Source organism: Vicia villosa, linkage group LG3, assembly GCF_029867415.1.
Source record: "Vicia villosa cultivar HV-30 ecotype Madison, WI linkage group LG3, Vvil1.0, whole genome shotgun sequence".
Taxonomy (NCBI): Eukaryota; Viridiplantae; Streptophyta; class Magnoliopsida; order Fabales; family Fabaceae; genus Vicia; species Vicia villosa.
The window spans coordinates 68995016-69010014 of record NC_081182.1 but is presented as its reverse complement, the minus strand read 5'-3'; the positions used below and the strand labels follow the sequence as shown (position 1 = coordinate 69010014).

General features: G+C 33.7%; 2 protein-coding genes across 3 annotated transcripts; one reads left to right on the top strand and one right to left on the bottom strand.

Annotated features, from left to right (window-relative positions):
- Window positions 1–1868: 1868 nt before the first annotated feature.
- On the top strand, window positions 1869–3896 carry LOC131661791 (phenylacetaldehyde oxime monooxygenase CYP71AN24-like). The gene is made up of 2 exons (XM_058931421.1): window positions 1869–2855; window positions 3175–3896. Exons 1-2 carry the CDS (start codon window positions 1941–1943, stop codon window positions 3799–3801), a joined length of 1542 nt encoding a protein of 513 aa, XP_058787404.1. The 5' UTR covers window positions 1869–1940; the 3' UTR covers window positions 3802–3896.
- Window positions 3897–4159: 263 nt separating this feature from the next.
- Window positions 4160–12786, bottom strand: LOC131661790 (protein POLLEN DEFECTIVE IN GUIDANCE 1-like). Of its 2 annotated transcripts, XM_058931419.1 has the most exons (11): window positions 11964–12785; window positions 11106–11257; window positions 10744–10847; window positions 10192–10280; window positions 10016–10089; window positions 9252–9402; window positions 8964–9131; window positions 6312–6409; window positions 6071–6193; window positions 4913–4981; window positions 4160–4812 (listed from the first exon to the last, which is right to left on the bottom strand). In XM_058931419.1, the coding sequence occupies exons 1-11, from the start codon at window positions 12580–12582 to the stop codon at window positions 4606–4608; spliced, it is 1854 nt and encodes a 617-aa protein (XP_058787402.1). In that variant the 5' UTR covers window positions 12583–12785; the 3' UTR covers window positions 4160–4605. The 2 variants fall into 2 exon arrangements, with proteins under 2 accessions (XP_058787402.1, XP_058787403.1); XM_058931420.1 differs by lacking the exons at window positions 4160–4812; window positions 4913–4981; window positions 6071–6193; window positions 6312–6409 and adding an exon at window positions 6431–7644 and having other exon boundaries at window positions 11964–12786.
- Window positions 12787–14999: the final 2213 nt, after the last annotated feature.

Here is a 14999-nt window from a genome sequence, read left to right as displayed (position 1 = left end):
TACAAATCACTCTATATTTATTAGTTATATCTCTCTGATTTTACTGATTTTGATGTTGTAGTGTTAACCTTGCAAATACATATATCTTTCCACCCACGAAAGACTTCCCCAACACCATCTATTTCATCTTCAACATTGGAAAAAAAATAATTTTATTTTATCTTTTATTATAAAAATATTTTATGGATAAACATTTATATGATAAACACTTAATTGAGTTGTTTATCAAGAAATAATCACATATCCAACTTAAAAGTATGAGCATAAAGATTTTCCATTTTCATTTAGTTTCGGAACATGTTTGCTAGAGGAGGTGATACTACTTCAACACTTCTAGAGTGACATTTGTCGAGTAGGGGTGTTCATTGGTCCGGGCAAACCCGAACCAAACCAAACCAATGTGTTCGGGTCGGACATTTTTTCAGTTTGGGAAAAAACCGCACCGAACCAATGAAACCCGATGTTAATTGGTTTGGGAGTAAGGATCCACTCCATTTTTTACACTCCATTTCTTTTCCATTACTATAGTTTTTTGTATATATTACACGTATTTCTAAAACATGTGACATATATTTATTATTTATTTAACTTTATGCACAAAAAACTATAGTAATGGAAAAGAAATGGAGTGTAAGAAATGGAGTGGATCCTTGCTCTTGGTTTGGGCAACGGATTTCTAATTTAGTACCCCTATGCCCAACCCAAACCAATAAAAATTAAATTAATTAATTAATATATTTATTAATTTCTATTTAATGAATGATATTAGTACTTACCAAGACAAATTGAAAAAAAAACGTATTAAATTAGTACCATGGTCCATGAGTGAGTCTTAGTACCATGTACCAAATTAGTACCCATTACCAACAATATATAATGAAAAAAAATCAAGAGTCTGAGTCTTAACATTTTTCAATAAAAGACAAAACGGCAGTCGGCGGAGATTATCAATACCAACGACATCATTCTTATTAACAACTATATGACTATGTTAGTCGTAAGTTGTTTAAAAATATGTGTCATGTCTTCAATTCTTACCTTACTTGTGTTTAAATAAATTATGTTTCAAAAATATTTTTTATATTTATTTTAAATATACCGGATTAATCCAATTCAAACCAATCTGTTGTTTTTCGAATCGGTTTGGTTTGGGTTTTATGAGAAAAATATTAAAATCCAAACCAAACCAACCTATTTTTTTTTCCATTGGTTTGAGTATCGGATTCTCTCAAAACTGAACCAAACCGGCCCACAAACACCCATACTGCCGAGCTCAAGAGGAGCAAAAACACTATGAGAAAGTCCAAGGAAAAATAAGAAGAGCGATCAAAAGTGGATGAAAATGATGTTAATCAAATGAAACTCTATCTTTAATCAATGTAACATTTTAGTTCTTTTCAACACATTTTCTCATGATTAACACAAAAACAAAAAACTTTTTTTTGAATAATGCAGCCATATATGTTAAATACTCAATTTGGGATTTTGATTCAATTTTTTCTCTATTTGAATCCGGTGCTATGGTCTGTTAGTTTTGTCATTGAACTTGTGTTAGTCTTTTTAGAAGGATAAAAAACAGTGATTTAGAAAACTGTAATAATGAAACACATTATCATATGGGAGAAATATGCCGACACACCGATTTAAAGGGGGCACTTCTACACTTCTATGTTATTCTTCTTGTAGAATCGAATCAACTATATCATTCATTCCCAACCATTCTAAGATTTGGTATTATATGAGTCTGATCAGAAGAATGGCGTCACTTCTACCACCTAAATGCAACACGTACGTTTCCTTTTTTTGTATCTTCTTACGGTACGAGGTTAATTTCTCAGTATTTAAACACACACGCATAACGAATCAACAACACACATCAAATCAAATAAACAAATAAAAGAGATATTTTCAAGTATTTCTATCCACAAGAAAACAGCATCATGTTCCAATATCTACCTTCATTTCTGAAGCACGATCTAAATACCACCCTTTTCATGTTTCTTTCCTTCTTCATCAGCATACTGCTGGTGTTGAAGTTCACAAAAATAAACAAATTAAATCAACCTCCATCTCCACCTGGATTGCCAATAATTGGCAACTACCTTCAACTAGGAACACTACCTCATCGTTCTTTTCATTCCCTATCACAAACGTATGGTCCTCTAATGCTGTTGCATCTTGGCCAGCTTCGTGTGTTGGTGGTTTCCTCAGTAGATATGGCCAAAGAAGTCATGTATACACATGACACGATATTTGCGAGCCGGCCGAACCTGATATCAACAAAAGCTTTACTCTATGGATGCAAGGACGTCGCGTTTGCAACTTATGGTGATACATGGAGACAGAAAAAGAAACTGTGTGTGATTGAGTTGTTGAGTCAGAAAAGGGTGCAATCAGTAGAGTTTATTAGAGAAGAGGAAGCCATGGCATTGGTTGATAAGATACGTAAAGCGTTGAGTTTGAGTGAAGGTTGTTGCACTGTGAACCTTAGTGAGATGTTGATAGCAACTGCAAACAACATTATCTGTAGGTGTATGTTTGGAAAAAAATATGATGATGATGATGGTTGCAGATTCGGAGAGCTTGCGAGGCAGATAATGATTCAAGTTTCAGATTTTAGTATGGGAGATTTGTTTCCTTCGTTGAGTTGGGTTGATGTTCTTACTGGCCAAATTAAAAAATTTAAGACTACTTTCAAAGAAATGGACGATTTCTTTGATCAAATAATTGTAGGGCGTAGGATGGCCAGGAGAGACCCCAACAAGAAAGATTTCCTCGACATTCTGCTTCAACTTCAGGCTGATGGTCTTTCAGAGTTCGACCTCACAGAAAATGACTTAAAAGCAGTCTTAATGGTTATCCTTTCAATCCATTTCTCCTCATGGAAAACCAAATAAATCCATTTGACAATTTCTGTTCAAATATCACGACCCTGATCTTGATGATGACATCAAGATTTTGGATGTGTGGCAATGGCAATTAAAATATTGGTTTATTTAATCTAACTAATTAAAAGCTCAAACTATATTAAAATAATAATTCATAAAACAGTGGTTGTTTTTAATTTTTATATTAGCATGAGCTAATTGTCTGACAGTGGCTAATAAGCATTATAATTTTGAAAGATTTTATTCTTTACATAATCCCAACTGTTTTCTGTTCCCATATTTTCAGGACATGTTTTTAGGAGGAAGTGACACAAGTTCAACAACAGTTGAATGGGCTATGGCAGAACTTGTAAAAAATCCAGTCATAATGAAGAAAGCACGGGAGGAGGTAAGGAGAATTGTAGGGAATAAATCAAAAATAGAGGACAGTGATGTTGATCAAATGGACTACATGAAATGTGTGATTAAAGAAACTTTGAGGCTGCACCCAGCTGCTCCTCTTTTGGCTCCTAGAGAAACAACATCTAGTGTTAAACTTGGAGGGTATGATATTCCTGAAAAAACATTGGTATATATCAATGCATGGGCAATCCAGATGGACCCTGCATTTTGGGAAATGCCAGAAGAGTTTCTACCTGAGAGATTTGAAAATAACAAGGTTAATTTCAATGGTCAAGACTTTCAATTTATCCCGTTTGGTTCTGGGAGAAGAAAATGCCCTGGTATTGGGTTTGGACTTGCTTCCGCCGAGCATACGGTTGCTAATCTTTTGTATTGGTTTGACTGGAAGCTACCTACAACTGATGATGCATCTCTTCAAGAAATAGACATGACTGAGAAATTTGGACTCACTGTCAACAAGAAAGTTCCTCTTTACCTCCAACCAATACCAAACAATAATTTCAAAGAATAATTTCACACTTCTTTTTATCCTTGTATCTTTATACTTGTTCATCTATAATCTATAATAAAATAATAGGAAAGAAAATAAAGGTTCCCATCTTTAAACACTGATCATCATAGCTTATTTTGTTTTATGCTTATTCAACGTGTAGTGAACAAGTTTATGCAAATAAATTTCCAATTAGTCGTTAATGACTTACAAAGTCAAGCAAGCAAGTTGGGCTGTCTCTAGCGTCTTCTCTTCTCTAAATCGCTTCAAGACACACCAGCATTAGAGAAACAGACTGGTTTGAATCCCTTTACAATGGCAATTAGTATTCATTTTAATGCATTTCTATCTCTATTGGAACCCGATGAGCACTCTGATGTAACCAAGACGCTTTGCATTGCCTTTATGGAAGAATGGGAAGTAACTTTGTTTAATGAAAAGAAAACTATGATGTGGTTTTTTTTTTTCAAGTTTTAATCAGTTGGCCAAATTTAATTAGAATGGAAGGGGAGGCATGATTACAACCCATGACAACTACACAGCCTATATAACTTTCTATTCTTATTCTGTAAAAAAAAAAAAAAACTTCTATCCTTATTGTGTAATCATCAAACTATACTTTGCTGTCAAAATTGGAAGGAGAAACCATCTCCAGATTTGTCTTATCAAAAGACCGATAAAGTTGTTCTCGTATGTGCCATTCACCGATGATTAAGCAAGAGCTAAGGCATTTCAGAAAAGTCTCCATGTTCTGTGGGCACATGAGTGTGATTCTCTGGGCAGCAGAGCACATTAACTCAAGACAGTAATATTTGACCTCCTAAACTAATCTGCATGAAGGTGATGCTTCCTCCTACGGCAGCGATTAATATACCAAGTGGCATGTTTCTGTAGGCACATACCCATGAGAACCTTGAGGCTTGTGAGCATAACATAGGTCATTGTTAAAAAAAGCAGAATCCAGAAAATTTTCCATGGAAGAGGATTTTGAGGTAGGTTTGCAGCATATACTGGGGTTAGAACTCGAATAACCTAAGAACAAGTAATGAAAGGAAAAAATATACAGACATCAAATTGGATGCAAACAAACAGAAAAAAACTAAACAAACATCTGCAACTCATTTATGCTTACCACACATGCTGGAGCAAGGGGGACAAAAGTTAGGTTTTTCTTTACACCCTCAGTTTGCAAATTTAGGGTCTACATAAAGCGAAATTCAAGGTCAGCCATATATTCTTAACAGACTATAAGGTTAATGCAATGTTATTGTCATAATATAAAGATCCAGAATCATACATAATTCATAATTCTCAGAATTTGGATTGGGTCTAACTCATTCCTACAAAACCGACTTGTAAGATGAGGATTGTCCCCCACTTATAAACACAATACAAGCCATATCTCTAAGCAATGTGGGACTAAATCCACCTCTTCAAAACCAACACAATGAAGGTGTTGGGGGCTGCAATGAGGCAAGCCAAAGTGCCGCAATTTAGACGACTAGCGGCGGACCGCAATTAAGACGGAAAGTCCAGCAATAATTATTAACTTACTAATAGTGGCTTTCTCAGGTGTCCACTAAATTTTTGTTTTGATACAATACACTTGTATTATATCCACTAATATGTAATACTCCCTCCGTTTTTTAATTATAAATCGCTTTGAGAAAAAAAATTATTTCAAATTATCAGTGGTTTTGCAATACCAATGAATCATTAATGTTATTTTTTCTATTATACCATAAGTATTTTTATTCTCTCTTCTTTCAATTCTTTAAAGGACAATTTTGTAAAATCTTTCATAATGTTTTCTTTTTCATTCAACGATAATTACATTTCTTAATACATGTGAAAATGTTAAAACGACTTATAATTAAAAAAATGAGGTAGTATTGTATAAGAAACTGCTACATGGTAAAAGAAAATATTTTTTTAACATTACGGAATAAACAATGTAGGTGGGGGGATAAATCAGAAAATTAAATCGAAGACACTCAAACGAATTAAGAAAAAAGGACAATTTTTTCAAATATAGAAACCTGAACAAATTACTGTGGCAAATAACTCCAAAAGGCATTTGAAATAGTTTCGTGGAGTATCTTGATGCATTGTCAGGTTTGTTGCTCAAAAACCCAATAAGGCTATCAGCTCTAAGTAGTAATTCGAAAAAAGATACCACATTATCAAAGTGGTTCAAGCAGTATATAGCTTTCAAAACAACTAATCATATAGCTTTCAAAACAACTAATCATATAGCTTTCAAAATATATGCATAAATCAGTTGAAATACCTGTTTACATAGGTCTTCAAGGAACTCAGAGTAGGCAATGGGCTTAATATCATTGAATTTAGCAATGAATGAATGCTTGATAATATCAATAACCATTTCACATACGTACACCAAGAAGATATTCTGCATCAAACAAAATATATGTCAAGAGCAAGACTAAGGCAAGGAGAGAAATTGATTCCACACAACAAACTAAACTTATTCAACAAATTGTAGGAGCTAAAATATTTCAAAATCTTACATAAAGAAAGCTTTCAAACCAGGGACCCTCTGCCTCAAGAATATTCTGAGCCAAAACGAATAAGATAAATGCTGAAATGTGAAATCTCTCCACCGAATCTGCTTTCCACCATAAGAAATAGAAGAAAATCAAAAAATTTACTTACGAGACAAAATGAGAAAAAATAAAACGTATGTTATATAAGAAAAGTAGAGAGGGTGAAGTGTTCTTCATCTAGAAACAAGAATGAGATAATTCTGTTATGAAAATTATTATAAATTTAATAGAAAATGATTCTACCATTACAAGAAATAGCCTACTGCTGTTTATAAGGACGAGTAACTGCTCGGTTAGTTACAACTATGCTGACTCGGCATAGAGTTTGTTACAATTGCAATCTAATCTGTTTTCCTCAACATAAACAAAACAATTACAGATATAACTGATACACTTGGTGCATTTACTCTAATATCTACCCTTCAAATCCAGGAAGATTTCTCTCCGAGAGAGTACTCTTGTCAACAACTCTGAGTCTATAACTGGTATGTGTCGAACTACCAGGTCTTATTGATCACCCTCTTGTAGCGACCGGCCGCTACACCTTTCAATTAGAAAAAAGATAATCAGCTCCATCTGCTTTGTTTTGGCATTTAAAACAAGGTTGTGGGACAGAGCCACAGTGCTCAAATTGTCACAAAATAGAATAGGAGTAGCAAGAGGAACATTGAGCTCAATTACAAGAGATTGGAACCAAGGAACCTCTGCTGATGTGTTAGCCAAACTTCTGTACTTAGCTTCAATACTAGATCTGGCCACCAAGGTTTGTTTCTTAGACCACCAAGAAACAAGATTTGGTCTAAGATAGATACAAGGCCCTGATGAGGACTTCCTATCATCTGGATCAGCTCCCCAATCAGCATCAAAGAATGCAGTAATGAACAGGGGTTTTGACAGCGGAGCAGGATTGAGCAGCAGTCCATAATAGACTTCAATTCAGAAAGCAATCATCATGACTTTACATTGATTTGAGTTTTCTGAAATTGATCTAAAGCAGTCCATACCTCATGTGCATGAACGCAACTTGAAGAGCAATGGATCCTCCTGCTGCCACGTCAAGTACGTAGGGATTTCAGTGTCAGAAGGGCGATCCTCAATAATGAGGTATCGAATTGGAATAACGGGATTTACGAGATGGAGATGAAGCTTTTGAATCAAGATTATTCCTTCAACTTGCTACTTCCAGGGAAGAAAAATCGAGTCAACAAGCTTGATACTAATGTGTCGAGCAAAGGTTTTGAAGATGTTCTTCGTGGAAGATCCATCTTGCAGTGTAGATGATTGTGCAGTTTCAGAACTGGAAGCCATTATTAATATTATGGATCATAAGCTCATGATACCATATTAGAAAAGTAAAGAGTTTGAAGTATTCTTCATCTAGATCAATCAAGAAACGAGAAAGACAGAATTTTGCAATTGTCATTGATAGAAAATGATTCTACTATTACAGTAAATAGCCTACTGCTACTTATAGAGACAAGTGATTAACTCAGTTACAACTATGCTGACTCAACATATAGTTTGTTACAACTGCATTCTAATCTGTTTTGCTTAAAGTAAACAAAACAGTTACAGATATAACTAATACACTTGGTGCATAAATGACAAATGAAAAACAAATATTCTGTTAAACACTTACTCATTTAGCCCATTTCAATATAAAAAAAAATGAAAGTCTGTATTTAATACTAGAAGCACTTCCAATGTTTTGAAATAAATTTTAACTATAAAAATTGGCCAACCTTTATATTAAGATAATTTGAGTGTGACCAGTAGGATGCCTGAACTAATGAATTTTAATGCAATATTTAAAATATCTATACAAGTGAGCTTTAGTTGAATCATATTTTAAAAAGGTTTTCAAACATTTAAGTTTCTTCATACAATTTAAAGCAGCTATTATTCACATATCTATACTTTGATAGCAAAACAAAAGTCAAACCTTAACTAAATTCAAACTAGAAGATTTAAAAATAATTAGAGTGACATTCATTCATTTCATTTGTCACTTCTTCAAAATAAGGAAGACAAATAAGTTCTGCAAAAGCATGTTTGGAAAGACAAACTCAGGTTCCAACTTTTGATTGCGTGGGAGACAAAACCTGAATCCTCAAATTGCTGGGAGCAAACTAATGCTCTTCATTATCAACCCTCATTATTTTTAAGTTATTCCATGACAGATGACCAAACCTATTATATAGACTAAAATACAATTACATTCCTGAGTATCCATATATTTGTCATTTCCATTAAAAGACTTTGCATTTTTCTGATTCCGCAAAAGTAGACTCTGTTTCGAACATGCTCTTAGAATTATACAGTGAAAATAAAAGGAGTCAAACAACTTAAAGCAGAAGTTTTTTCTGATACTAAATGGCATACGAGCAATGTGCCAAAGAAGGCAAAACAAAGTCTAGGCACTACTGCAAAACTAATAGACGAAAAGCTACAATTATTAAAACTCCTATTGACAAGACTAGCTCAAACAGTAATATTACAGTGGGGCTGTAACAACTTAGAGAAACTGTTTTCCATGTTTTAATGTAGAAGCATATATATCTACCACAAATAAGCTGAAATCAAAGAACATAAACTGTAGTAAGAAAGATAACTTACCAAAGTAAACCAAACTGTGAACATTATCTCTGCTGTACCGCTTAAATACATTTCCTTTAATCTCAGCAAAATTATTTGACACCAGCAAAGCTAACAACGCATTATTGTGAGCAACTATACAGGTAGATAGAGTGATTGCCTGAGCTAATAAGATAAAAGAATGAACAAGTAAGACTGGTTAAGGAACCCAATAACCAACCCTGAAGTTCTTTTTTTGTTTTGTTTTTACAAAAGAAAATAGTTATCTAAACAACTGGGGAGAAAAGTCATCCCAATGAAAAAGGATATTTGAAGCTACCACAGCTAAAGCTTGGTCACAAACAAATCTCCAAAGCCAGAATCTCATATTTTCTGGGGGGCAACTTGCAAGTCCTTCAGCAGAATGAAATGATGTTTGCAACACATCCCCATTAAAACTTTGACACAGTTTATCAAATATCTGCAAGAATTTCAATTATCAGTTACAAGCATACAGAATAAATTTCATTATGGATATTATGATTTTTGGCACTTATGAAATAAGTAGAACGTAGGTAACCACAAGTAATATCTCTAGCTGCATATGTTACAATTTAAGTACTTGTGAACTGATGAACTGTTTAAACACCAAAAGGCAACGAAATACCCATATGGATGTTTCAAAAAACTATCATTAGATCATTACTATCATCCATTAATCCCACTCCTATTGTTAAATTTCCCTTTGGGTTTGGGACTGTCCCAAATCTTAGGCAGTATGAATCAGCTTTTTTTTCCTTCAGTTTACTACTTCATATGATCAAATAATGGGTGTGATGACAAATTAAACAAGTTGGAGATGACACTAAGAATTTTCAGATACATCAGATTTTGATCCCATCAAATGTTATAATTTCAAGATTTACAGGTAAAAGACAAAATTTTGTTCTTTCAATTACTGTAAAATTCCCTTTGTCCCTCGAAGATCTTGCTCACAAACTCAATAATATAGATATACAATATGGTTAAATTTTGCAATATGGGGGAGCTAGTAACTCCCTGTAATCCAGATTTGCAAATGAATTTATGCTCACCTCTAAAACATTGTAGACCACATACAATTTTATTGTTCCTTGACCACGGATCATATGATATATTAAGCTGATGTCTGAGGAAGCAAGTTTGAAAGACAGAGTAGCACAGAATTAGTATAACATGGAACCCGATCAACACAAAAAAATACAATTAGGGTAGTAGAGAATCACTGTACCTGTTCTCTGCAAAAGAACAACTCCACAGCTCATAATAATAAAACATCCGAAATCTGACAATTCCATTGTTGAGAGCCTCTTGAACTGTCTGTCACAAGCATGATTAGGTCATATATTGTAACACTGGAAACCATGATAGAGATAGACTATCACAAATTTTAATAACAGAATACTAATTGGACGGACCAACTAATGGGAATACTAATCAAAGCCCAAGAACAAGTATTAAGGAAAGATTTGTCAGCTACAAGAAAATCATTGACTAACTAAGTCTGTATATAAACTAACAAGTTCTAAACATGTATCTTATATTTTGAACTAACACACTAGTTTGGGAGGACACGGTCCAAGGAAAACCATTTTGTTTCATCGTTCCATGATTTACAATGATATCCAAAGCCCTAGTACGATTGTACTCGATGAGCACGGCATAAAGACAAGTCTAAATTACAGAAGCTGGTGCTGTAAGATTAATCTATCACCTAAATCCTCACATTATGCCCAACTAACATTTTATTTCAAGGGAAGAAAAATTAAGAAAGGAGGCATACCTTGTCTTTAGAAGCCTCCAAATGGTCATCAAGATCCTTGTTGGCATAATAGTTAATAACGAAAGAAATGAATCGAAGCAGACAAAGAAGCCAACATCTATAAGCTGCAATTGCAATCCATGTTTAAGATACCACAATACAAAATGTAGAATGCCTTGATAGAAATATGCAATATAAGTTGGCTATTATGCATTTGGTGAAAGGTCTAAATTTTACTTTTTTCACCTATCATCTGAATTTATTTTCATTACTCTGGAGGAAAAGTACATGAAAATAAACAAAGAGAAGAGGTCCATAGATGATATATCAAGAATATAACCACAAATCATATTTATTTATTATTTTGAGAAAAAGATGTGTACCAATTCGCATCTCCATGGCAAGCGGAAGATAGTGTCATAAACTCTCTCTCTTTCTGTTTCATTGCCGAGAGTAGTTGTGCTTCGTAAAGAATTCCCATTGTACATTTCCTCCAAGAAGTATGCTACAGGAGACCTATCTACTGTGAACACATCTGATATCAAACCATATCACCAAAAGGTTAATTGAGCCAAAAAGCACACACAATGAGTAAATGAAAATGACAGAGAGTTGAACAAAAAAATGCTTCACATAAACTAATCACAGAGACCGTTTTACTAAGATTGAGTCATAAATGAGCTGCTGGAGCATAATCAAAAACCGGCAAAGAAATTTAGCCCCGTAAAAACTGCCAATTATTTATCACAGCCATGCCACCAAGCACATTACATATAGAGACACGGGGACAACCAAACTTTCATCACCAAGCCTATATGTAATTTTGTGGTAACATAGATTGAAAAGAAAATTTGTAGCAGAATATGCAATGTAAGAAAAACCTGTAGAGCTAGGTAGTAACTAATTGGATGCCGGCATGAACTAGAAAAGCTGCACTTGCAAACTACTAAAGAATTTAGATCCCAAACAAACTCTACCGCAATTAAAGATAGAATTCTAGAATGGTATTTGAAAAATGATTAGCATACGCAACTTTTTTTTACCCATTGGCTGTTTCTGAAACTAATTTCTAGGTCCTAACATGGATCCAGTTTGCTCATCTAAAGTAGTATTGATTAGTTTAATTTCCATCAAATAGCAAGTTACAGTTTGATCACAAACTGAATTCCAAGAAAACTTTACAGAAAAGTACAAGATGCAATGTTGCATGCAAAGCAGAGCAAAGAACGTGTTCTACTCACAATTCGGATCTTCTTCCATTATCCGCTTCCAGTCAACCGATTCTACGGTTTCCGATTTCGTAAGGACACTCCTTTCAGGTTCTTTTCTCGGTGTCTCGACCTCGACCGTACTCGCCTTCACACTATCATCGCCCTTCCCAATTTCACCGTCATCGCCCATCACAGAGGCAACTAAATCCTCAGAACTGCTATTCACATTCCTTTGCCTCAATTCACCGAAATTAAACCCATCCATACTCCCACGCACGGTCTTCGGAAACGAAGAACCAACCTCCGGCGCCGCAGTAACAGCACAGACACTCGTTTCACTAGCTTCCTCATACACAACGCTTCCTCCATTACCACAATACCTCATTGCGTCAATCCCGAAACCGTTACACGCTCGTCCGTTTACAATCGGCAATTCATTCTCCCGGTTCGGATCGCCGGAATCAGCGACGGAATCAACGGGATCGAGAAGTTTCTTCTTCTTCTTGGATGCTCGGTGCTTACGTTTCTTGCGATCGGGGAGAGTTGTTGGATCCGATTTGGTACGATGGAGGAAAGAATCTTCTTCTACGATTGGATTGCGGCGGAGAACCTCGAAGGAGAGCTTTGTGTGGCCGGTTCTCGACGCCATGGAAGAAAGAATGAGATTGAGTATGAACGTTGAGAATGTGAAGAGAGGGGTTTTGGTTTTTGATTACATGTGATTGGAGAATTGAGTTAGAATTGGGGCGTGGCGTGATTGATTCGTTTCACTATAATCAATCACTGTTTTTGTTTGTGACTCCAGCTTTCATTTCCGCTCTACCATTCCACTGTTTTTTACCCCTTTCAGTTATCGTCACTTGTCACTGTGATGCATGTATTTTTTTTTATTATTATAAGTTTCCCGGTGAAATTTTTGTATTTTATGATGTTTTTAGAAAAAATTGGTTAATAGTATTATTATATTAATTAAAAAGTTTAATTATTAGTATATAGGTTTAAATATATGTTAAGAAATTATATATATTTTATCTTATATATAATCTTATATGCTAAGAAACTTTTTGTATTTTATTGTATTATCTTATGTTTTATATATAAAAGTTGTTAAGTCTTTTATGTAATTTTTATAATTAAAATTAAGATTATTTTAGTAATTATTTATTATTTATAATCATTTTATTTTAATTTAGTTAATTATTTAATAAAAATTAATTTTTTTTACTAATCCACTAACTCTAATATTCATTTAGTTTTCTATTTTTAATAATTTAATAAAAACTATTTTATTTTTTTACCTCTCATATTCATTTGATTATTATTTTAAAATGGGTTTAACGGATATGCACTAAAATAGTTTTACACTCTCATCCAATAGAAAACAAACAATTTATTATGTCATTAAAATTTTTTTAAAATAAAAGTGTGATGTAATTGGATGCATGTGTGTGATTGGTTGACGTACATCACTCATTTTCTCTTTTAAAATTATAACATAACCACGAATATTTTAAACACTTAATTTTACCAATTAATTAATAAAAAATAAAAAATTGTTGATAATAAATTAATAATTAATAATAAAATGGTATTATATCATCTAAACCAATTAAAAAATATGACATCCATTAATTTCTTAACTACCCAAAACTCTATTATTATTATTATTATTATTATTATTATTATTATTATTATTATTATTATTATTATTATTATTATTATTATTATTATTATTATTATTAAATAACACATAAAACTAAAACAAACAAAAATACATTATACCAAAACAGAGAAAACAATGCACATTTGATCTATACCAAAACACATTAGTGGTGTATACCACCAATATTCTGCATTACAACATAGGTTCAAAATCCATAACATATTTTGCATAAGAACATATCTTCAAAACACATTACATATCGAAAACGCACTGCATAAGAACACAGGTTCAAACTTAAACTAAATTATAACTTAAACTTAGTTCAACAGACAACAGACACCAGACAACATACAGTTCTAACTTAAACTAAATTTTCTTCTTTGATGTGGTTCTTTTTGTTGGTGTAGTCCTTCTTATGGTTGGCCCAACTCCACTCTTGGCTGCACCCAATCTAGTTGTAGGTCCTGGTAGTACAAATGGCATTGATGGCCTCCTAACAGTTATCTTATTTGCCCTCCAATGAGTTGATTGTTGAGATGTTTGAGTAGCTGGTTGAGATGCCTTCTTGATAGTTATCTTCTTTGCTTTTCCGTGAGTTGATTGTTGAGATGCTTGTTGAGTAGTTGGTTGAGTAGCTAAATTCCTTCAACATCTTTTTAGGAAACTTCTTCCTAAAGTTACTCTACATGTGCCTGACACAAAATCTCTGTTCAACATTAGGCAGAAGCTCATCCATTGCAGGTAAAAGACTCAGCAATAAAAAATGATAACAACACAAACAAAAAATATAACATAAATCAGAAATGATAACATCAAACATAAACATAACAACACAATCAGAAATGATAACACACCTTTTGTTGATCATAAATAAATGTATATGTGAGATACTAATTTCTACCTCCAAGGTCATCAATAAAAAACTCTAAAAACCATGTCCAGTTATCCTTATTTTCACACTTCACAACTGCAAAAGCTACCGGGAGCCTTTGATCTTTGGGATCTCTGCCTATGGTTGCCAGAATTTTTCCTCCACAAAGACTTTTTAAAAAGCAACCATAAAGCCCTATGAAATGTCTACATAACTTGAAGCTCTCCTTACATGCTACATGGCATATGTATAGCCTTCTAAAATGGAATCTTTGATCATCCATACCTTCTTGAACAAGTTGAACATTTAGTTTTACTGTTGACCCTGGGTTTTTTTATTAATATCTCTTGACAATAGTCATAAATTATTGTATAATCCCCAAGAAAAGAACCATCAACCATGTCTCTAGCTGCAAATACAGCTCTTATGGCCTTAGTCTTGTTGACCCCTGCATTTCACATCTTTTGTGTATTTTCAGTTATATCCTTAATCTTCATCCTATGATTGTTTTTCAAGGAATTTTGAATCATTT

Excerpts from the sequence above, each read along its gene's own strand:
- LOC131661791 (XM_058931421.1), top strand. The coding sequence starts at position 1,941 with ATGTTCCAATATCTACCTTCATTTCTGAAGCACGATCTAAATACCACC. Across the intron at positions 2,856-3,174 it reads ACTTAAAAGCAGTCTTAATG|GACATGTTTTTAGGAGGAAG; the intron begins GTTATCCTTTCA and ends CCATATTTTCAG.
- LOC131661790 (XM_058931419.1), bottom strand. The coding sequence starts at position 12,582 with ATGGCGTCGAGAACCGGCCACACAAAGCTCTCCTTCGAGGTTCTCCGC. Across the intron at positions 6,194-6,311 it reads GGTTTGAAAGCTTTCTTTAT|AATATCTTCTTGGTGTACGT; the intron begins GTAAGATTTTGA and ends TGTTTGATGCAG. Across the intron at positions 4,982-6,070 it reads TTGAAGACCTATGTAAACAG|ACCCTAAATTTGCAAACTGA; the intron begins GTATTTCAACTG and ends CGCTTTATGTAG.